Source organism: Mugil cephalus, chromosome 9 (assembly GCF_022458985.1).
Source record: "Mugil cephalus isolate CIBA_MC_2020 chromosome 9, CIBA_Mcephalus_1.1, whole genome shotgun sequence".
Taxonomy (NCBI): Eukaryota; Metazoa; Chordata; class Actinopteri; order Mugiliformes; family Mugilidae; genus Mugil; species Mugil cephalus.
The window spans coordinates 10,724,444-10,749,097 of NC_061778.1; the positions used below are offsets into that span (position 1 = coordinate 10,724,444).

A 24,654-nucleotide genomic window follows, 5' to 3' on the forward strand; every position below is an offset into this window, starting at 1 on the left:
AAACATACACACATATACTATATTGTATAAAAGTGGGCTACCACTTTGCAAACTATAGCGCAAGAAAAGAAACAGAAGTAACAAAAGCAGGCAAACGCTCATCTCATTTTTCATCAAAACGTTGACACTGAAGAATATTATTAAAGGAAATATTATAAAAGGACTTCTTCATCTGAAATGAAGAAGGAGTTGTAGACCGACTCCAGCATGATGCAGCTCCTCTGATTTCCACTTTCTGAATGAGAACACAGACTGCTGCCACCGGCTGGTACTGAGAGTTATATCTCTCCCTTCAGGTTCATGTGTACTAGATGACTTGTAACTTTTGACCCAGACCCTGTTATGTGAGGTTGCTGCAAATTCTTTGAGGTCATTTTCGTGTATCTGGGCCTTCATTTCAGTTTTTTACGGCCGTAGCAACCGACTCCGTGTTAAACTCCGAAAGCTAATTGTAATTGCTTCCAGCCACGGCCGCTTTCAGCAAAAAATAACCCCAAAACCCACGTGTGTGCTGCACAGACGCAGTTCGAGAATAGCCGGCAGTGGAGTATTTAGCTCCTGAAGCTATTTCTTGAGCAAGGAGGAGATTCTGGCCATAAAACACAATTCTAAATTAATGTACAGCTGACCATATGAACTGTTTGTAAAAGGTGATGCTAGCTAAGTTATGTCTGGACAGACATAATTACATAAAGTTTCATTGGTATCTGTAACTCATATAAAGTGTCAAGCTCTCCTGCTCACCTGTTATGTTTACCCAATATTCTAGCATTCACAGTAGCTGGACCTCAAAAGAAAGGTCAGGAAAGTCAGGCGCACTCTTTAGTTTTCAGTAAACAGCTCAGGTGTGTTCCCACACACACAGACACACGCACACACACGTATGCTCACACAAAGGTCAGCTGCTCCCTAGGGCTCCTCTGACTGCAGCTGTGATCAGCAGGCGAAACCTTATGACCAACCCCACATGTGACCTCTGCTCAACCTGCTCATCTTTTTTCATTTCCACTTTTCCTTTAGCTCTGTCTGCAATTCTTCCAACCACCATCTGTCTATCTTAACCAAATGACAATGTATCGTTTACCTTTGCCGGACCACATTGAATAACTGCCTTTTTTTATGGTCTGATCAATTCAGCTGAATGTCATGGAGGCTTTCCATCAAGTGTAGAGAAGGTCAGTGTGTCTGTCCTGTGGAAATAGCACAGTAATGCAGCTCCCAGACAGACCACCTGTCTGCCAGGGGCTTTTTCAGTGGAGAAAGTCGAAACGTGGTTATCTTTGTGTAGTAAGACAACTGTGATGCGAACGCAGTCTGATGACACGAACATCTAGTGTGAGTTAATCGAATGAAAGGTCTTCGCAAAGGTTGTTGGTGATGTGTGTAATGGTGTTGATGAATCACGGCTAAATACGGGACTTATCACATTATTATATTATTATCACATTATTATACACATTTCTTTACATTCACAAAGACCAAACATAAGACAAAAACACAAAAACCTTGCTCTAAAGCACATTTCTGACAGTTCAGGTTTAGACTTGTGTATTTTCTCTTAAGTATAGTTACAGTGGATTGTGTACCCTAATACTAACACTAGGTCCGAACAAAGTTATTCTTAAACTGTTATGTTTAAGTCTGATTCCAATCTCTGGATCTATGCAAACCTATTTTAGGACACTCTGTGAACAACATGGTGCTTCCTTCCTATAACAGTTTCTCCACCTCTGTAAGTCTTGGTAAAGCCATTGTGGCATTTAGGTTCCATCTCAGAAAGGACCTTAACTGAAGATAACAAATGTTTTGTGGAGCAGATCACACTTTATATTCCTCTTTAGTTCAAAGAATCAATTCAAAGTCGCATCACAACCTGGCGATCCACCGTTCCCTTTCACTAGCAGCACATTTAAATTCTTCATGAAGAATCCCAAGGTGTTCCCAGACCAGTCAATATATGTATATGTCATTCCTCCAGCCATTCTGGGCCTACCCTGGGATGACCTCCCAACTGACAATGCCGGGTAAACCTCCAAGGGTTGGCACCCAGGAGGCATGCCAGACTTGCCAGATGCCCAAACCACCTTAACTACACCCTTTTGCAGCAGCTGTACTCTAAACTTCCTCCAGATATGTGACTGAGCTCAGCCACCCTAGAGAGAGAACTAATTTAAGCCTTTCTGTGATGCCATTCTTTCAGTCTCTACCCAAAGTTCATAACCATCGGTGAGGTTTGGATCTCTTCAACATACTTGAACATGTGTCCTCCGCTTGGGGCGGCAACTCAAGGAGTCTGTGAGTCACTTAGTTTGGTGGATTTACCAATCACAGTCTTGTTTCATAAACAGTTCATTCCAAAGACTCTGCCTATTTCTTCTTGTTTATTTTCCTGCCGTATTTTGGGGAACAGTTTCTGCCCTAACTATATTCATATGTTAAATTACACCGTTCTGGACCTCAAACAACCTGAACATCGGTATGTGTTTACATCACCGAGTCAACAATCATTCATCACAGTGGATACAAATGCTCAATAAAATAAATGCACACATTTCTTTTTCAGTTTTCTGTGTCTTTACCATAGACTTTATAAATATGGACAATGTCTCCCCACCTTTTGCATTGGCCAAATTTTGTATTGTATTTTATCTTATTTTATTTGTAATTTTATTACATTGTCCTGAGCTGCATTCAATGAAATTTCATTCTGTATACACCCTGTGCATACAAAATTACCATTAAGTTAGTCTCAGTCAAATTGGCGCTATTTTAATGCGGCATCTTATGTAGAGTACAGTCCAAGACTGGAGCCACGATATCGATGGCCCAACCACAATTCCGCCAGACTCAGTCACATTTTCGTTTAATTAATACTTCATCTGCTCTACCTCCACCATTTACAAGGAAACAACCCTCACAATCCCACAGGATCGCTTTAGGCATGTTGGCATGGCAACTAGTAGTCGCCATTATGTCACATCCTGTTTCCATAGCATCAAATAACTAGCCTAAACAAAACGTATCCAAAAAATTAACACTTGAACATGCATCCACATTATATTAACTACCTAAAATGACAAGGGGGATAGGTTTCGGTTGTGGGGCTTTCCTTGTGATCCCCCTCTGAGTTCAAGTTCCTCCATTCTCAAGTAACACAAAGCCACGCGGAACAGTAGATGTTGATTCCAAGAGATGAGAGAATGTCTTCTAGCAATTAAGACAGTGGACGCTCTAATGGTGATGGCTGCTGGTGCAATTTAGTTAATGCAAAAATTGGGTTTGTATTGAAATCTTGACACATTGTTGTGGTAGCAGTAGGGAGATTAACGAGAAACCAATTTGCACTCAAGACACTATATCGTTAGCCTTTAGCAAGCAGATTGGTATTTTTATGAACAAGTCAAAAAACAACCTTAGGCTAATGATATTCACCATGGTTTTTAACAAAAGTGAAACACTTCAGCACTTCAGGTCTCTTGCATGACCCTTTATTCATGTAATGACCCGGCTTTTTTGATGCAAGTTGTCAGAGTTAAGTGAAAAAAACAATTTGTAGGAAATAAAGAAAATTTAGACCAGAGAGCTTCAGCAGCAAAAGAGTGATGACTTCCTGCCAGACTCTCCACCTAGGTATGACGAAGTAAGCCAATCGAGCCAATGCACCACCCATAGACTGTTCTCTGGGGGTGCGGAGACGCATTAAAGCAGCATTATCTAAATGGATGCATCAATCTGCAGACCATGACTGGCATTAAGACAGAAATTACTTTATGAGGTAACGTATCACCTCCCATTGATCAGTTTATCTTCAGGATTGGTTTCCCCACATCTAATGTGCTTCATACTGTCCATTATTTTTAGTGGCGTGTATTGTATGATGAAAATATTAGCTAAATGTAAAAATAGCAAATTAAACTGCGTCATAGTCTTAAAGTGATAGTCTGACTTATTATAAATAAATAATAAGAAGTTATTCTCAGTAATATTGACAAATAAATCTAAGTTTAAGGTAGAGCCTTCCAAAACTTTTATGCTTTGAATGAGAACTTGTCAATTTAAATGACCATAAACTTTCAATGACTTTGAGACTGTAAGTTTAGAAACTGCAGCCGAGCTATCGTCATCCTTGTTTGCCCCTTCCGTGAGGAACAACAGCCTCTACCTAGATGGCAAAACAAGCTCATTTTTTAAAACTCAATGTGCAGAGCTGTAAAACAACACACTTAAACTGATTTATGAGAGGAGCTGGGTCAAAGTGAAGGGTTTTAAATGTCAAATGTGAGGAATGTGGAGGGATGTATGTAGACGATTACAGGGGAGAGAGATTTTTTTTTTTAATGGAGAGGGTTCTGTGATACAATAATTTGTTGGGCCAATGGCTGGAGAAAAGGATTCTGAGATGCTTTAAGCAAAGTGGCAGTGAAAGGGACTAATGGGGCGCATTAGCGTAAAGTTCCGTGTGCAGCCATATAGTGAGGCTAATGCTGACTTGCAAAGACTGAGGAGCTTACTGGTACATACAGGATGTACATTATCGTGTTTTCAGGAGAGCCCCACATCGATCTAACACCACCCCCCACCAACCCTCCCCCATCCCATGCCGGAACTAATATTAGTATAATCAAATCTTTCCTTCCATTCCAGTACAACATAGTTACATGTCTGTGGTAGCAAGCATGATCTGTAATCGTGCTCATGCTTCTGTGTGTAAGCGAAGTATTATGTCAAAGAAGATTATAAGTAAACTGATGGCGCCATGGTGAATTTACCATATACTAGAATTAGCATTGCTGTCCTGACGGTGAACCATAATAAGTAAGACAATAATTCACTAAATCTTTAATGGAATAAAGCAAACTGATAAAACACAGATGGAAGGATGGTGAAAAAAAATTATCTTATCAATTCTTTTACTCTTTATGGGCCAAGCTTGGGTATAAATTCCTGAATATTTGGACTGAGGAAGGTAAACGCTGAGGCACGATTTATGAGCAATTTGAAAAGTAACACACAAATTATTATGCTATATTTGACACAAAGGATCACACGTGAGCGGCAGGTTGTTTTGAAGAACTCAGATCTACTGTACTGTGTGTAAAACAGCGTGCCTAAACATGCCAACGAGCGTTGCTGCACTTTCAGCAGCAATTTTAAAAGCGAGGGGGAGGAAGGACAAAAGCAAGAGAGGGCAACAATGGCAATGACATGATGCAACAAGTACACATGCTTACTCACATACTGTGCGTTAGTGTGTGTCTGCCTCTCTCTCTTTCACACACACACACTTGTTTAGGCACGCAAACTGTTAATGTGAGTTAGCACTTAGCGTTACTCACAGAAAAAGACTGATCCCATTCCAATCTGCGGTTCACTCACTTAAAATTATTTTTTAATTAGTTTGAATGCATACCACCACCGTGACACAGTGAAAAAGAAACAACACTTAATGGTTGTGGTTGCGCACACACACACACACACACACAAATGGTTTATAAAATGCCATGTTTGCATGAGACCACAAGGCTGTGAGCCAATTTAAATGGCGAACACAAAGAACACGTTATCTTACAGTATGTGGAGGTTTTACAGGAGTGTCGGTTCCCAGTTATCAATATTCTGCACAGCAACAGCAGAGGTGTGCAGATGGATGAAGCACAGGAGGAAGGAGGACTTAAAAGGTGGATGAAGGGACAGCACGCAGAGTGAAGAGATGTGAGAACAGGAAGCATTAGTGACAGAGAAGGGGGACTAAAGGGTGAGTGAATAAAAGAGATGAAGCAAAGAGAAAAAGAGAGGGGGCGAGGCACACAGAGTACAACACAGAGGGAAAACTGACAGCTATGAAAAGAGAAAGGAAGCAACAGTGTACTACATCTGGAAAGTAGGGAGTGCCAAGAAGCGAAACAATTCATCCTTTCTTGTTACTGGAGGCAAAGAAAGGGGCAGGAAGGCAGTGGTGTACCATGGGATTTCTAAAGCATATAACTGGAGATGAAGACTAGCAGGCTAAGTGCCAGGTTCAAATTGAGTAACACTGAAGGAAATAATCTGAGGTGGAGGATGAACCTTCAACTGACAAAAAGGCTACACCCACGACTGGGATATAAAGTTAATGTGAAAGTGCCAGATGCTGCAGTTCCTCAAAAGCGTCTGTTCCTGTATGTCCCAATGTTACAATGCTTAACGTACAATGAGACATAAACCGGGTGCCGTCACAGATTGCTAACTGTCGGCTTAGGCATCATCAACCTCAGCTCCACTCAAGCACCAACCCTTTGCTCGTTTTAGTAATCAGTCCAGAATTTGGTGGAGTCAGAGTCTGCCAAGATAGCAATGGGCCACCAGACCAAGCTTCATGATCAGCCTTCAGGAAATCTATTGGGTTAAACACATACAGGTAAAAGGGCAACCTTACCTTTGGTAAATAATTTAACTGATAATGACTGAGCTGGTCCACCACTACCTGAACGAGCAGCCGCAGTTTGTGAGATTGCAGAACGGGGTCTCGGACGCAGTTGTGAGCAGCCGTTCCTCTTCACCTTGTACACGTCCGACTTCCAGTACCACTCCGGTTCCTGCCACGTACAGAAGTACTCGGATGACACCGCCATCATGGCCTGTATTAGGAGTCGGGGGGAGGCGAGTACAGGGAAGTGGTTGGGGCCTTCAGCAGTTCCAGGGACCACTTGCAGCACCACCAAGACCAAGAAAATGGTCATCGATTTCCGCAGGTCCATGTCCAACCCCCCCCCCTTGCCAGTCAACATTGATGGGGTTGACATTGAGGTGGTTGAGACTAACAGGTACTTGGGGATGACACCTCGATGACAAACTGGACTGGACAAAGAACCGTGATGCCTTGTTCAAAAAGACACTTTATTGAACAAACACTGAGACACTTTGGATCCGGACTGAGATTATTTTATTTTTATCTTATTCTATTTTTTCTATTTGACTCGTTTTCTTATGTCTATGTCTGGTCACATTTATGTTCTCTGTTATCTTGAGACTCTTGGACAAAACAATTTCCCTGCGGGGATCAATAAAGTGATCTTGAATCTCGAATCTTGAATCATTTTAGGGACCAACTAAAAAAATCAATAACAACCATTGGACAGATTGTAAAAGGCGCTTTTAGAGTACCTAAACCTAGACCTTAACACTGTATCTTACGGTATGCAGTCTGCATCAGTGCGAGTCATTCAGTATGTTTACATGCACATGCAAAAATGTTATTATTGCCTTAATCCGACTCTAACTGGACAATTTAAGCATATGTAAATGCGTTACTCCAACTAATATAGTTGTCCTTATCCGACATGTATACACCTCGTCATATATACACCTTAATTGGAGTAAAACTAGAGAACACGTGTGCACATGCTCCACAACCGCTGCCCTGGCCAGTGACCCCAAAACAAAAACATCCAAGAAAGCCGTTTGCGGAGGAAGATAAACAGAGCCGGTAGAAGAACCACCTGAGGGATAGCACGCATGTTATTTGCATAATAAGCAGCGCACAAACTACGTACGTGTCACAATTCTGATTCTGTGTCTTTTTTCATGAGCTTGTTTTGAGTTTCTCGTTTCATTTTGTGAAGTTTCTTGGATTCCTGTTTGGTGTTGCTCCCTGTGTTCTTCCCTTTATTGCTTATTGGTTTCTCCTTGTGTGCTCTGCCGTCATCAGTTTCACCCATGTCTCGCCATCCCTCAGTCCTCTTGTGTGTATATATAGCACTGCCTGTCCTTTTGTTCCTCCTAGCGTCATTTTTCGTCTCCATGTTTTAAGTCTCCTTGTTCCATGTCCCCATGCTTCATTTTTGCCTTCATATTTCATGTCCATGATTCCTCATCTCCATCTGTCCTCCACCTGGGTCCGTCCGCAAAACTCACTTTCTCGACAGTGCGAGATTAAAAAAAGCTGTAATATTATCAATCTTGCTGTTTGAAATAACGGTCTGCTGTATGAACAACTTCAGCTGTTTATTATATGATGCAATAGGTCAACGGAAAAGGGGGTAGTATTAACCTGCTGAAAAGACACCTACAGGAGGACATATTCCCGTCAGTTATTGGATTTTCTCCATTGCATGTAAACCTGGACAAGGACCGCATTCCAAAAAGTCGAATTTCGAACATAGCTTGATTAAGCTGTGCATGTAAACACACTGATTTACACTTGTGAACTCATCAGTCTGGCTCGCCCTGTAACACCATCCTAAACACTAGTCATGTCTTTTTTCCCCAGTCAGGTTAATATTTGTTTCTACTTCCTGCATGAGTCACACGAACGTTTGTATCTCAAAACCTTCTCGATGTGTTCCATCTGTATTGATCCAAAGCAATCAATTTGAAATTGCGGAGATGGAGAAGTAGATGCAAATACGCAACAACCAAGCGGACCAATCTTACTCAGCTCTTCAGGTACGGTGCTAGCATCTGCGCTGCAGCTTCTGCGCCAGCTTAACGCAAAACTCAAAACCGCCTGTTACTGCTATCATAATTCTCTAAACTTTAGCTGATCCTAAGACTCAAGCCTAAGGGACGGTAGAGAAGCCACTTTTAAATGAGACATGTTACAATACTAGTGAGACAAAACGGGAAATATAGAAAGAAAACTTGTGCAAACCTGTGGAAGTATTAGTATCAGTTTGCCCAAAGGTAACCTGCGTGCAAAGTCAAACTTGCTCTCTATAAAGTCTGAGCCTTAAAATGGCTTTAATAGTTAATCCCAGATTTTATCCCAAAGCTATATTCTTATACAACTGCTACATTCTGAATAATATTCATAGCTTGTACCTTATTACTGGGTTAATTTTACACTTGCTGCTATTTGTACTTCTGGTTAAACGGCAAACTGAATTTCGTACCCGTATAATCTAATTCTACCATTATTTACAGTGTCATTTGTACTCATAGTGAACTGCTGAACTTCCTTCTCTTTTGCCTTTTTGCCCCCCTTCTCCATAATCTGTATTTGTTTGTCCTGCTTTCTCAGTGCCATTAACCGAAAGAGCAGTTATGCTTCACTTTAACTTCATATTAGCTAGCTGCATGGTCTGGTGAACACCAGTTTTCCAAGCCTATTAAGGTTATAGAAAGGATTACAAAAAGAGGTCAGTGCAACTTCAGAGACTGTTGGTTTAATCTAATCTACTGCCGCTGGTTTTTGCTAATGAACATTGATTTAACAAATACACAGTTTACTCTAAATATGATTAACTCCATAAATGGATCCAATCCTAACTCAGTCCAACGGTGGCTTAGATAAAAATAGAGCATCTTGAGCAGCTGTTTGTTCCGGTTTGATAAAGTGCCTCCTGAGTCACAGTGCTGCTGAGAATTATTCACACCCAGGTTCATGAGAAAAAGTGCCTGCCTAAGGTTTGGCTGCCTTCATAAATATATTCAAGCTGAAGGTCACACCAAGGAGCACGGTGGCGGAGTGGGCCCAGAAGCAGGAAATAGCTGAGAGATTAAACTGACAGACTCTAAATGAAACAGCAATTTCCTATTTTTCTTTACCCTAGTAGGTTTTATTAAACATATTCCAAGGCCATGATTGCTTGACCTGATCAGATTTCATTTCAGGGACGAAAGCAATGTGTGTCGTGTGAAGCTGGGGGTGGGGGTAAAAGATAAAAAAAAAAAAAGAAGAAGAAGAAGAAAATATAAGCAACAGAGACTGTGGCTGAGAAATAGTTTCTCTACAGTGATCACTATCTTTCGTATACACGGGAAAAAATGTTTCCTGTTTCCTGTTTGGTGCCAAGTAGTGAATTTAGGAACTACACGCAAACAGATGCGCATGTGTCGCAAGATGTTGCTGGGGCTGAATGCGCAGAAAGGTGGAAAAAGGAGGAAAAAATAAGAAATCCACTTTTTTTCTCAGAAAAAATAAATAAATAAGAATGTAAGTCTCTTATGTCCATCCACTGAACACTGTATCTTACTAAATGTGTCTCTCTGTTACGTCCAAAAGGAGTTTGCATGGTGTCTGCGTGGGTACTCTGGCTTCCTCCTACCGTCCAAACACGTAGGTTAGGTTAACTGGATTCTGAATTGGCTGTAGGTGTGAGTGTGAATGGTTGTCTGTCTTTCTGTGTTAGCCCTGCGGTAGACTGTCCAGAGACCTGCCCAGAGTATATCCCGCCTCTCGCCAGCTGGGATAGGCTCCAGCACCCCCGCGGCCCTCCAGAGGACAAGCGGTTACAGAAAACGAATGAATGAGTGTCATGTCCAAATAAATAAATAAAGGAAGGAAACACACAAGACCAGCAGCCCTCCATTCCTTTGCCGACTAAAGGCTCATTTAAATTACTGTGGGATGCTGTATCCTACACACACAGCCTTAAACTTGGAAACCCTGGATTCAATATTTACACACTGTTGAGCAATACAAAGGTTTCTGGTGACGTGGGACCCAAACAAAGGACCGCAAAACCACTTTAACTCTCTGGGGTCCAGAGTATAAGTGGCTGTTTCTGACTACTTTTGGTTTTACCTTTATATTTTATCTTAAAAACGGTTTACATCACCTTGTTGGATATCATTCTTTTCATTCTTGTCATTTTATAACTATTTTTTCATTTTGACAAACTGCATTAACATATTGGAACTAAAACCACATTAGAACCATAAAATCAGAGTAGGAAAAAGATTTTTCTCTGTGACAACCATGAACATGTTTAACGAAACATTTTTCATAACTTAGAATGTAAAGCTAAAGTGTAAACAACAAAGCTATTTATAAACATTTGGTCTGGTAAAATGCAGGAAATGCATCACACATTTTTCTATTTACAACCATTTACAAAACTATCCTTAGCAACCACTGACACATAATTTCCTTATTTGTTGGTGGGATTTATTTTTCCCACCAATAGGTGATTAGCTGTCATTTTTAACATTTTTTTTTTTTTCACTCAAAATCCAGAACTTAAGGCACTACAGGGCATGTAGGGAAAATACAAGATCTCAACCCAAAAAAGATCACCTGAAGACCAAAACAAGGAGACACAAGGAACTGAACAGCAAGAAGACAAGAGAGAGAGACCTAAGGGAAAGGCAGGGCTGTGTGTGCACATGGGCAGAGGGGCTAACGAGACACAGGTGAAACTAATGAGAGTGAAGCACGCCAGGAGAAACCAATCAAACAATTAAAGAGGGAAAACACAGGAAGTAAAGCAAGCCAAGAAATACCAAGAACTTTACAAGATAAAATCAGGAAACACAAGGAAAAATGATCAGACGTGACAGAAGTCTTTTCTACATTTTCATCATAATGGTCAACACAGAAGATTTGAATCTTTTACCTCTTGGTTTGCAACCTCTGCCTCTCCTATCACATGAAATGTACAGTCTGTTTGCACTAATATACAACCAGTATATTCACTTGCTAGTTATGCAGAAACACGACTCTTGGAAGCCACGTTTCTACACTATAAATAAGGTAAGATTTCTGATTTCCATTCTGGTGTTGTCAGTGTGTCTTCACTTCACTACATCAAAAGTCAAAGAGGTTTTTATTTTCATTTCAACCCTGTGTAGCAGGTGCAGTACACAGTGAGATGAGATGATGTTCCTCCAGGACCATGGAGCTACTTGAAGACACAGGGTTACATACAATGCACAGGACTGACCATAAAGTGCGTGTGTGCAAGTTTATGCAGACAATACAAAATGTTGCAAACTGTGCAAACACTGCATACGTTTATTTTTATATGTGTGTATGTTCAGTCCAAGCAATTAAGAGATAGCTTGACGGAAAACACTGTTACACAGTCTGGTTGTTTGGGCACAAATGTTCCAGTACCTTCTCCCAGATGGACAAAGGGAGAAGATTGTGTGTGTGTGAGGGGGTGTGAGAGACCATAAGATTAGCCTCATGCTGTTGTAAACTTCCAAGTTGAATTTACAGCCATGCAATCATGGCCTTTGATACTGTGAGCTTTTAATAAACGGTAGATGATAATGTCTACAGTTTAGTCACAAAAAATTAAAAAAAAACTTAGCCAAGCATAAAAACGGGAAACAACGGGAAACGCTTACTTGATAGTTTTCTCCCTCACATTACACATTAAATCTCATTAAATGTTTATTGCATTCTTCAAAACATATTTTAAGACCATGCCAGGCTAGCTGTTGTCATCCGTTTCAAGAGTTAATAGGCGTAAATTGAAGAAAACCTTCTAAAAAGACGATGAAGCTGATCTGTTTTGGATTTTTTTTCCTGAAAGTTGGGAGCGACCGATTCACTGCCATATTCATTAATTTGAAGCTGATGTGAGGGATGGGATCTGGGTAAAAAAGTTGAGATAAAACATCTGAGATTGGATACAAAGAGAAAAGTGCCTGTCTCAGCAATGGGCCCCTCTCACTTCTTAAATCTCAGCGAATTAATTACAGAAGCGGTGATTTAGGTGCCAGCTGCCTCTGAGCCGATAGCCTCGGCGGACTGGCTGCTTTATGAGCTAAACAAGCATGGCAGCGATGGACTTGATAAGAAAGAGTGAAGGAGGAAAAGACAGAAGGAGCTGACGAGGAAAGCCATTAATAAGAGGGATGGATTAGGGTTATTACGCATCCATGCACACGTAACAAGAGTGGCATGCTGATTTACAGTCTGTCTTAATCAGTGCAAATTTGTATTAAAGCAGCATGATCCCCGGCGCCCCTCTCCTCGGCCTCCCTGCCTTCACAAGCGAGACAGTTGACTTGGATCCATTTTGGCTTCTAACACATCTTCATTTCATCCTCTTAGCTGTCCACAGAGTCCTGTCATGAAGGCATTTAGCCTACACTGCAGCTGTTAAAACAGATTTTCTTCTTTCTTCCTGTGGGTTCTGGTGTCACAGTGGGATCTTTCTTTAGGGTCCGTCTCTCTCTGTCAAGTTCCCTTCCCATCTGCTCGCTTCAGTTGTCTTCAAATAAGACTGTAGCTCTGTAAAGAAAAATGAATTACAATAGAGGATGTCCTACAATGTGCTTATAGGACCTACAACGTGCCTTCCGTGACCTCCTCTCTCCTCCCTTTATTACTGCCTTTGTGCGCTACACGTAACGCAGAGGGACATCCTGCCACCAAGTGAATGGCGGCTGTTCATCTCTGGGTACAGCTGTGCCCTCAGTACCCTCTTTGTATGACCCATATTCTGTCCAGCAGCATGCCCTGCCAACTGGCATGTACCCCCTCACTTCGTCTTCTTCCTCCATTAACTAAGAGCTAAAATATTCAGAAAACTTCAAATTCTGTCTCAAGGCTCGATGTCAAACTATACAGCAGAAGTTTTTTTATTTTTGTGAACGTTATTTGCTTTAGCTGACGCGGGACAAATTCAACTAATGATAAACACACTTTTCCCCCTACTTTAAGGACAAGTAGAAACCCTTTGCCTACCTGTCTTTGAGCAAGACACTGAACACCAAGTTGTTGCCAGTGCAATTAACTGGTGTGTGAATTTGTGTGTCCTTGTGTAAACAGGTGGGTAAAAGTGCTTTGAGTATCAATAGGCAGAAAAGCTCCGCACAAATATAAACTGTTTACGACAGAAAGAATTATTCCTGGGAGCTGCTATCTTCCCATTCCTTTTTGAAGGATGTAGTTTGTAGTTTTATGTCTCATTTTACTCTGAAATGAAAGCATAGACCATATAAACAACTGAAGTTCCTCCCAGTTTTGTTGCAGAAGTTCTCAGAAATGTGTGTCACTTGTAGGGTGCTTTGCTTTCACTCTTCTGTCCAATTAATCACAAACCAGCTCCATGGGGTTAACGTTTAGATACTGGGCCATGGTCCACTCCATGTTTCCAAGCTTTCCATTTTGTTTTCATCCTGAGCTAGTTCTGGTGTAGCTTGGACTAAAGTTTTGGGTCATTATCTTGCTGCAGGATGAAACCCTGACCAACTATACCAGACGATACTGGTGCTGTTCTAAAACAAAAACTATTGAAAAGCTATACGTCAATTCACTGCATTCCAAACTGATCAAGTATCTTTGGGATGCACTGGAACAAGCCTGATCCACTGAGATCCCTCACTGCAACCCATAGGACCCAAAGGCCCCCATTAGCAGCATCCTGTTACCAGACACCACAGGAAACACCCAGAAGGCCGATGTCTGTTCTCTGATGAGTCACAACTGTTTTGGACACACGAGGGAGTAATACACAGAACATTAGGAAGTTGGTCATAATGTTATGCCTGATGCAGATTTTATCTCAGCTAAATAGTTACGGAATTGGTTACGGAAATTTATATTTATCATAGCAACAGTGTAACAACCTCAAATGTGTGCCAAAAAAAAGAAGTAAGTACTAGACATATAACATTTGATTTTGACTATTTTATTGCAACTGAACATATAAGAAACATAAAATAATGAACATGGAATTGTGTGTTAAGAGTTTCTAAAGTAGCCACCATATTAAAGCAGGAATCGCTTAGTAAGTCAGTAGACAGAAACAGCGGTTCATCTTTACTTTAAGACATGAACAACATCATTCAGACTAAAGTGGTTCACAAACTGTGAAAAGCGTTCTCTCCAAAATCATCCAACACAGACTCAGAAGACTGAGGGGCTGTTTCAATTGACTGGGCCTGCACAATGACCCGACCTAAACCCTGCAGGGACGGTTTGGAATGAGCTGGACTGAAGAGCGAAGGACACACCGCCAGCAAGTGCTCAGCGTACGAGTGAACTCCTTCAGGACTGGAAACGTTCCAGGTGAAAATCTCCTGAAGCTGTTTCAGAGTACTGAGGAAGTCCAAAGCTGCTATTAAAAAAAAAGGGGGGGTTGGGTGGGCATTAAATTTTGCTTTTGTAATGGGTCCTGCATATACTGCATCTAAATGTATTGGTTTCATAGTTTTGATGTCGGTGTTAAACTATAATCAACAAATAATTCAACATTGATTGATTAGTTTTCCTGAATAAAATATGCTCCAACAAATCAAAGGTTCTCATCAGATTTCAGTGATAACATATTTGGGTCATCATGATCAAAGTACTGCAGAGTTGAGGATAGAAACAAATCATTGACCTAATTTTTGATGCATCTTGGATATCGAAGGGTCAATAAATGCTATGTAGCGATGCCCTAGCAAAGGAGCTAGGACCGGATTTAAATAAGGCCAAGATCCATTTAGATTTAAGTAACTGCAAGTTAGGTTTCTTCTGCTGTGTTCAGGGCGTCTCTCAGCTGCAACATATAGCATAGCATAGGGTGTGTATCCCGGAGCCAGTCATCACCTATTGTGTACGTATAATGAACTTCAGGTTTGTGTGTACTGTTTGACGGATGGCCAGGCTGACGCAGGGGCAACAGTTGACAAAATGAAGCATGTCCTTCGCCCGCGTTGCCTTAAGTCTGCCAATTCAGCAGCTTCAGAGGTGAGTGTATGGGTTTTTGTGTGTTTTAGAACATAGCTGTGGTGAAACCATCAGATAATCAGGTTTAATCTCACCAACGCCGCTCCCTCTCTTCATTCACTTCCTAGCTTGCTTTCTTTCCTGGTCGTTGAGCTGGGGAGGAAAGTCTGAATGTTGTGTTTGTAAAGAGCGACCACAAATGGTGCCTATTATACCTCTAACATTAGATGCAGGCACAGTCATTTGCAGCACTTGTAGTAATGCATTGAACTGGAGCCAGGTACTTGCTGATAGCGTAAGTACAACTAAAAGCTAATGGTGATTTAGGTAGTTGAGTTGAGTTTTTCTGAAATTGGCAGCAATTCCAGAGGCCATTTTGGGACACAACTCAACAGTTACCAACTTTAAATGGTTGGCCCGAGATATAAAAGCAAACTAGGTTGTAGCCAAGCTTAAACTAGCTAAGTGTCTTTGGACAGGCTTCTGTTACACGATTCCATCAAAGCGCAACCAGATCATAGGAACCTTGTTGGCAGTGCAGCTGCTGTTAAATTCTGTGATGGACTTCAATCAGCTGGATCAATACCTCTCCTCTTCCAGGAGGAGATCAGATTAAGCTTAACCTGCTACAACTCCTCCACTGTCCTTTTTTCCCCACCAATGCAGGGGAAACACTCACAGACACTTACTGTAAACATATACACACTTACTATAATCACACACACACACTCTCTCCCTGAAAGAGAAAATTGGATGTTTGAGCTGTGTTCCAAGCAGCACTCAGAGGAAGTCAAGTGGTGACTCAGCAGTAAGATAACGGTGAGACAGAGAGAGAGAGAGAGGGGGGAGGGGGGGGGAAGAGACAGCAATAAGGTTTGAGTAAAGGTGGAGCGGGCGGCGCATAAAAAATAATGAAACAATTATTTGTAAGGAAATGTGTCAGGATGAGGAATACGGTAATCAAGCTGTCTGTCCCTTTAATCAACTTTCGTCACCCCTTTAAAATAACTCTTTTTCTGCATATCAAGTGCCTTATGCTCCGTGTTTTCTCCGCTCTTAAAGGAAACGTCCTCATTATTCTTTTATATATTACACCTCAGTGCTGCTGCCACAGCTGGCACTCAGTGATTTAAAGACTCACACCTCATCTTCATTTTTCACTTTGGCTTCACTTGTTGTTTTTCTTCCCTCGGAGTCACACTCAACCCCCCCTTCCCCTTTTCTCATTATTGTCTTCATAATGAGGTCAGAGCTTTAGTCCATTATGGGGTCATTGTTATAAAAGGAAAAAAAGGCGAAAAAAGCTTTCGAGTCATCTCCTTATCCGACCCCACAGTGGAGCAGACACGACACTTTTCCAGGTATCCATAACTCAAAAATAGATGTGTTTAAATTTATGCTTCTGGGTATTTTCCTCCCCTGAGCGATAATTCATTAGGCGACGTTTATTGTGTATCAATGGGCTTGTGCGGCTCAGCGCTCAAAGTGCAGCTCGTCCGTTTCCACCTCTTCTCCCGTGACAGCCAGGCTGCGTGTTCAGTCTCCTTACACTCCTTTTACGCACCATTATTGAGCCACCCTCGTTGTTTAAGAGGGGAACCTAATTGAAAAACCAGGCATGTTGAGGGGGCAGCGGTAAGTGAGATTTGCGCTGCGTTGCGGACACGAGGTCGTACATCACACTTTGTGAGGCGGGCGACAGAAGCTGCCATTATTGGATCAGCACTGCTTCATTAAGTCTCCACACGACACAGTCTGCCGCTAACGCCCGTGGACAGAGAGACGGGAGAATTAAGGGGGAGGGAGATGAGAGGGAGATTTGAGGAGGAAAGCGAGGATTTGAAGCTGGGAGGGGAGGGAAGTGAAGGAGGGGAGAGAACCAGTATAGTTGAGTTAAATGGAGCGGAAAGGGGGATTGAAAAGGAAACAACACAGCAGTCATCCACAATTTTCTGCAATTTAAGGTCATTTTAATGATTTCTTGTTCAGGCAGATAAAATTTGTCAATTGGGAGTGAAGCTATGATGCAGTGTGAGTAATGACCTGCAGCTTCCTCCCTTCCATCACAATTTAATTCAATTTAAGGCATTGGCAGCCCCCTCCAACCCTGGATAAAAGTTAGAGAAACTCCATCCGTCCATCCTGGGGATCACACGAAGGTTAAGTACAAGATCAGTAAGGTTTCATTCACGCATGGCTCCACAAAGGGACCGACAGGTGTTTCCTACATTGTACAGCATATTCAGTGGTTGACTGGGAGGCCCTGATTCACATAGAGAGGGTGCCATCTGGTGACGTGGCTGTGAATCACACATTTGAACAAGAGGCTTGGTCTATGTTATCTCTCATTGGATAAATCAAACATGCTCCTGAATCACACACAGAGTTATTACTATTATTCAGGCAGTGTTGGCTCATATACAGGACTAACTTACAGTCTAACCAGTAATATTTAACCTTAAAATGAATCCTGGCTCAGACTTTATAATATTTCTCATGCAAAAATGATGACACAAGCCTCACTGCGCACCATGGCCAGGAGACACCACAGTATGAGGTAATCTCGGAAAATTTATTGAATGGACTATTATCTTTGGATTTTACAGCTTTTTTTTTTTTTTTTAAAAGACTTCATCTGAAGTTTTGTCACGTAGAGATTTTATCAGCGGTACACGTTTCACGGAGAAAGAAGAAATGAGCCACACATCTCTATCGCAATTACGATCATTGCTCGTAATTAGAAGCTTCACTGGGCAGAACAAAGTGATTCATCATGTGTAGAGATATCTAAAATAACGTTTTAATGAGTGGAGCATCTGAGTGCTTTGGAAATATTAAAAAGATAATGGTTTTTAATGAAATAATTACACTTGTTATGTGCGTAAATGATGGGAAACCTTTAGCTAGTACTGACTTTATTCACCCACAGTGGTGACTTTGATTGTGTTGTCATGAGATGCTGATGGTCCACATGATCATATGACCCTACTGATTAGGTTTTTATTTGGGTTTGCACTTGAAAAAATACTTGCTTTTCTTCTTGGGTAATTACATTCATTTCCTTTCCTTGCTTAGAGAAGTCGTTTTCAGTGATAACACTTAAAACACATGAATAGGATTAACGGGAGAAATAAAAAATGCTTTTTTGAAGAATTTCAGTTGGGAGTCAATTTGGAGTCATTTATAAGAAAGAGGAGAAGAGTTTGTTAATGGGATCTTTTTTTGTTGTTGTTGCCACTGGGGGGTAGCTCAGTTACTTGTGCTACTTAATCCTGTATATGCTCAAATTAAATCACAGCCGTGCAAAGAGAAACCTCCATAAAATGAACACCTGCAGCTTAATGACAATGCTCCTATTCCTAACAGCCACGGTAGCCAAAATGTGTGCAAAAATAAATGAGAAGGAAAGGTTGTAGTGGCGTGCTTTCTTTGAATCATGAACTGAGGCCACAGCATAGTGCTATTTTTTTTAGAAGGCATACAATTTGTTGAGAAGTGAAAAGTAACATTTGTCAGGTATTTCTATGCAGGCAGAGCGGACACACACACACACACACACATATATACATATATGTGTGTGTGTGTATATGACAGGAAAGACCTAGAAAAAAAGTCTAAGCAATCTCAAAGACAGTATCACACACTCACTACTAGGGTTAGACATCAATAAGATTTTATCGATGCTAATATCGATTCTGCTTACTGATCCGATTCTTTATCGATACCCTTATCAACTCCTGTGAATTTTTGGTTTGGAAAAAGTGTGCATTCGTGGTTTCATGTAAACAACAGCAATTCTATTGAGTTTCTAAACAAGAAACTTGTGCAAGAAAACAAACAGGGAATTGGTGACGGGAACCTCACTAGCTCTGCTCTGGTGAGACTTCGCGGCAAATGCCCTCGTTGACTACCTCGTTGAGAACTACGGCTCTCTCGGTATTAATGCCGTGCGTCGTCAACAAAGTGCTTAAACATGTTGGTGGTGTTGCCACCCTTGCTTGCCTGCACCATTGCGCTGTTGGAGTCCCTGCTGGTGAAGTGAAGCCACACTTTCAGCCTCTCTGCCATCTCTTCGTCCTTGTAGTGATGTATTGTGAATGATGTGCTTCGAGTCAAGTCTTCTTCTTCTTTCGTTTTATCGCGGTTGACAAACAACATTTAGGTGCATTACCGCCACCGTCTGGACAGAGATGTAAAGGTTTGGCACGAAAACGATAGAAAAGGCGAATCGATAAGCACGAAGGATAATTATATTGATAAATTGAAACAGTTTGGGACATACAAGGAATCTGTTCTCTGTATTTAACCCAGACAAGTCGAAGAATGGGCAGCATTGGAGCATCTTAGGTGTTTACACAAGGCACCTCATTGATGAACATGGAGGGGATCGAACCATCCAAAGCTTCTCTGAACACTAACCCACAACACAAAGGCTAAACATTTCCCTCTCCTCCTCTAAGTGGCTGCCATTTGTCTGTGAGCGATTTATTTTCTAAACTTTCTAAAATAAAGCCAGTTGTGATATTTAAGACGGTGTCGAACTATTGCTTAAATCACACAGAGCAGCAACCACTATATGAATGAAATCACACTTAAATTTGTCTTTACTTGAGTTCATTTGTAAATTTTTATTAGATTTTTTTTAAATTCATAACAGCAAGAATCAAATATAGCAATGCAAGCCCCGTGAAAAAAAAAACAAACAAACAATGTGTCAAGAACTACACACATCCATCAAAAGTTGGCACAGCACACCACCAGGTATATTAACCACATTCATGACTTGAATTATTGCATGATGTTGCGGTTAATAAAACCAAGGCAAATACATTCTTATCAGCTCCCGAAGGTACCATCTCCCACCTCTCTGTCATTTCCGGTTTTCTTCTCATATTTCATTCGGATGAGATTATATTTTATGGCTTTAGACTGTTGCAATCAATGGTTTCGAGATACGAGCGCTTTCCAGACGAGGTGGCCGGCGTTTGCAAAAAAAAATGACACATTCTTTCTTTCAGGGGGCCTGGAACAGTAAAAACAAGCAGAAACAAACCGCAGCAGAAGACAGAATACATCATATTAGCACTACGAGCAGAGAAAACAAACGGTAAGAAAGGAAAAAAAAAAAAGAGTTCAGTTTACATTGTATCATAAACGCAAGCATGCGTGCTGGTAGAAGATGAGAGATGACTGAAATTATCAGGACAAAATTTCGAACGAGTGACCAAACTACAAAGCGGTATTTCAACCTGCAGTTAAACTTAAATTCTGCCTGATGTTGAACTACGTTCTTCTCGTTTGGTCAGTTTCATCTACTAGAAGCACAGCTTACATAAACAGAAAGAACGTACTTATAGCCATGGTGTTTGTGTTGCATGTATGTTAACTCTCCAAGTGGTGAAACTTTAGTGAGTATAGTCTCAGGAATCTTTTTTTTTTTCTTTTTTCTTTTTAAATAAACCACTATTCTATTTTTGTATTTTTTTATATATATTTTATTCCATTACATTGATAGAATATTGTATACTGTAAATACATCTTTCGTTGTAAATGTTTTCTTATTCAATATTACTGTGTTGTGATTTTTTATTATTTTTTTTAAAACGGTATATGTATTTCCTTTAACATGCATTCCTCTCTGAGTAAAGTAAAGAGACAGGACGTGTTGTGATTGGTTGGGCCTGGGAGGGCGTGGCCATGACACACACACCTGTGAGCACAGGCAGGTTAGGGGACCAGACAAACCCAGTCAGGCCCTCACGCTGGAGGGTATAGTGGACGCCTCCTCCGGAAGGTTACCTGGCAAACTACAAGCTGCTGACAAAAAAGAAGAGCAACACTTGGCCTTTTTTTCTGAAAGGGGTAGAAGAGTTAGAACTCAGTGCCCTTTTGTATGCAAGCAATTTTGTTCAGCCTTTCATAAGAGTTTTTTTTTTTTAGTTATCCTAGCAAAATTCCTTAATGTGTTTTTTTTTTATTCAAAATAAGATCTCAATATACATGATTCTCTCTTTTTTGACTATGTACAGAAGTGCAAAAAAGTCAACCTTTATCACCTTTATCGCCTCCAGATTTCCCCCACCCCGCCCCTCGGTTGTTTGCAGCTGACTGAGTGAGAGACGAGTGTACGGACTCCGTTCCCCACTCGCCACGTTCACCTGACCCCGCCAGCAACGCCCCCTAAAAGTGATCAAATATGCAGCTTGTTTTCCAACATGGCCCAATTTCCAGGGAGAGTAAAAATATTAAAACAATAGTTACTATTTGAAATGGATACAGTAGAAAATAACATCTTTACTCTAAACATCTAAGAACTAGATTTTTTTTTTATAATACTCTTTTTTTTTCTTATATGACTAGTTACAAACCTTACAATCATTAAAATATTACTCGGTTTATTGGCGACGGTTGCCACAGTGACAACTCAGCCTCTCTGTTCTATTATTTCATCACTGTTTAGATACTCATATAAAACATCTTTGTTCAAAGAACACAAAAAAGGACTAGAGAAATGAACAATATGCATACAGTTCAACAATATGCATAACGTAGAAAATATTGAGTTTACAATCATAATCATACTAAAATGAACATTACATGGAATTTCAGGAAACTGTGCATGAGGAACACACGAACACACACTGTACCTTATATTCATTATAAGAAAGATAAATAGAATCTTAACTAATACCAAAAACGTCATCCAAACAAAATGAAACACTCCTCATCTAAGAAAGAAGGAAAACAACAACAACAACAACAACAAAATGACAAGGAATCTAAGAAACAAAAATTAAAAAAAAGGAAAGTGACTATTACATAGTGCTCTGTGTGTGTTAATATGGCGTGGATTAGGCAACTGGATGGTTCAAAATGGCATGTTGCATTGTGCTGACCCGATGGTACATTCTAAGGCTTTGGATGAGTAATACAATCGTTTTTATTCTTGTCACTTTCCCTGTACTATCCACCATTTAAATATGCCTGAAGAACACCCAGAACACACACACACAAAAAACAACAACAAAAAAAAAAAAAATACTCTAAACACCCGATCCTTCTTTGGGCTGCTTTCAAATTTTTAAGCCCCGCTACTTTACCCACAATACCAGTGACACGGAAACAAAAAAAAAAAAAGTACTTTGGCTGACTATCTGAAAAGAAAACAGTTCTCGGGTATTAAAACGAATTCTCTTAAATACGTCAGACTATATATACACACACTACGCTGAATCTACTTTTGACAACCTGCCTTTAAAATATGCATAACCATACAAAACGAAAGACAAATCACTTATCCATCACCAGTTGCACTGTAGATTTTGACTTCCGTCTCACAGCAGTTTGGACACCGACTCATCGCGCCTGTTTCAAAAGCTATTCGCATTCGTCGTCGTCGCCGTCGTCGTTGTTGTTCTCGTCTTCCGAGAGAGAGGCTTCGGTCTTCCCCGGCGGGTCAAGACCCCTTCGCTTACAACCCAGCCGACCTTTAGAGTCAACGGACGCCATGACCGCGGAAAGATCTGTGTCAGTTCAGATCCACTGACATCAGCAACAAAGGCAGAAAACAAAAGCTTCAGTAGGAGATTTAAATAAAGCAGACAAACCGGAGAGGGGGGAGGAGGAGGGGGGATCTAATCAGCAGTGGTGCTATTGGGAATCACGGGTGATGACAGGTGAAGACGCTGGACACAACATGCTGTCCAAGAGAGACATATTAAAGGGAGTTGTTGAGTTTATCACTTCGTAACACGGCTTAGATACCATTCATGTATTTTGAGATGTATGGCACTTTACAGGGACGCCTGCAAGGTTAAAGACATGTGCTTAAGAGATAGAAAGGTAGGCTACAAAGGTTTGAAAGACACCTCACAGACATTCAGTTGCTTATTCTGCCTCTGAGGGCACTCATGTAATTTCCCTTATATCGCCGGTTTTTAACGAAACGAAATCACAAACGAAAATCCTTGTGCATGCATATGTGATTCAGTCAGATTATCAGTTTCTTTTACCTCAACGGAAATACAAGGTGCACCTTGGTGTAAACAAATGAACACATTTCGGGCCAAAGGCCGACAGCCGATGATTAACTAACAACTCAAGTCATGATTCTTGGTCAATGGACGTACCACGTATCAGTCGACTTCTCCGATGACCGCTCCGCACGCTTTACATCATGTTAACATTCAAAGTGTGTCTGGTGAATAAAGGTTAGTCGCCTCTACGGAACGAAAGGCAGTCTTTAATGCGATGATGCTTCTTTTCTGTTGTCGTGTAATAGTGTGCATGAAAGTACACATGAAAACACCCCTAACAAACTGTGCCTCCTTTTGTTAACATGCAGATTCGCTCCAAACCAGATTCAGATTTTCCGTCTCGCTCTTGATGTGACGGGCATGATGGGTGACCGCTAATCTTGGACTCGACACCAGCACGCTTCAGTTCCATCTGGAAGGAAGTTTACAGAGAACAGAGCAAAGTTAGATGGAAAACTGGGACGAGCGGTATCAAAGCTTGGCTGAGATTCTGGAGTTTCTTACTGCCTTGGCATCGGTTATAAATCTGCCAAATTCTTGTTTTTTTGTTGTTTTGTTTTTTTTTTACGGTGAATAAAACTCTGTTTGCTTCCCACTTTGGCAATGAACCCCCCCTTTTAATATTTTACACTCTACTTCACCACAGAACTGATTTCAAGCACATTTTTATTACAGCTGAAAAAAAAGCGTAGAAAGCATGTAAACTATGAGTAGGTCTAATCAGCCTTGCCTTGAAACTAAATCTCAGGAATTCTGAACACAACTTCTATCAGACAGGTTGGATCTCTGGTGGCACTGTGATAATGTATCATGTGCACGTTTGCATCGTATAGTTTGGTATTTTGGGAGGTACGGTTATTACTGCAAGGCCATGCAACCAGTGCAGACTCAAAGGGAGACTTGTATTACGTCCAAAATTCAATAACAAGTACAATTTTGTACTTACTAAAACAATAGTTTTTCTTTGTGTGTGTTGCATACTATTTAAATTATTTCAGATATCACAGTATGCAGACATTGGACACTACTCCAGCATACACAGCCATCAGTGCGATGCATTAGAGATGCAGCGGGCAGGTTACTACAGAAGTGACATTCCAAAAGACACACAATAATAATATTCATTCACACAAAAGTCGAACAACAGATACACACACTGAGGAGGTAGTTTGTGTGATTTAGGGTGGAGCTACAGCGTTGAGAATCCCAAAAAGGTTTACGTAAAAACACAGCTTGTCATTTTTTTGC

General features: G+C 40.9%; 1 protein-coding gene across 10 annotated transcripts in view; it reads right to left on the reverse strand.

Moving 5' to 3' along the window:
- Nucleotides 1-19,978: 19,978 nt before the first annotated feature.
- The window catches only part of LOC125013304 (muscleblind-like protein 1), a 61,111-nt gene continuing 56,435 nt past the window's right edge, over nt 19,979-24,654 (reverse strand). For all 10 annotated transcript variants that reach the window (XM_047593835.1, XM_047593844.1, XM_047593842.1 and 7 more), the window contains one exon: nt 19,979-23,818. Coding sequence is in view for 2 of the 10 variants with exons in the window: in XM_047593844.1 (XP_047449800.1) it covers nt 23,781-23,818 (38 nt within the window). In the remaining 8 variants the exon portion in view is untranslated. The remainder of the gene's footprint in view (nt 23,819-24,654) is intronic.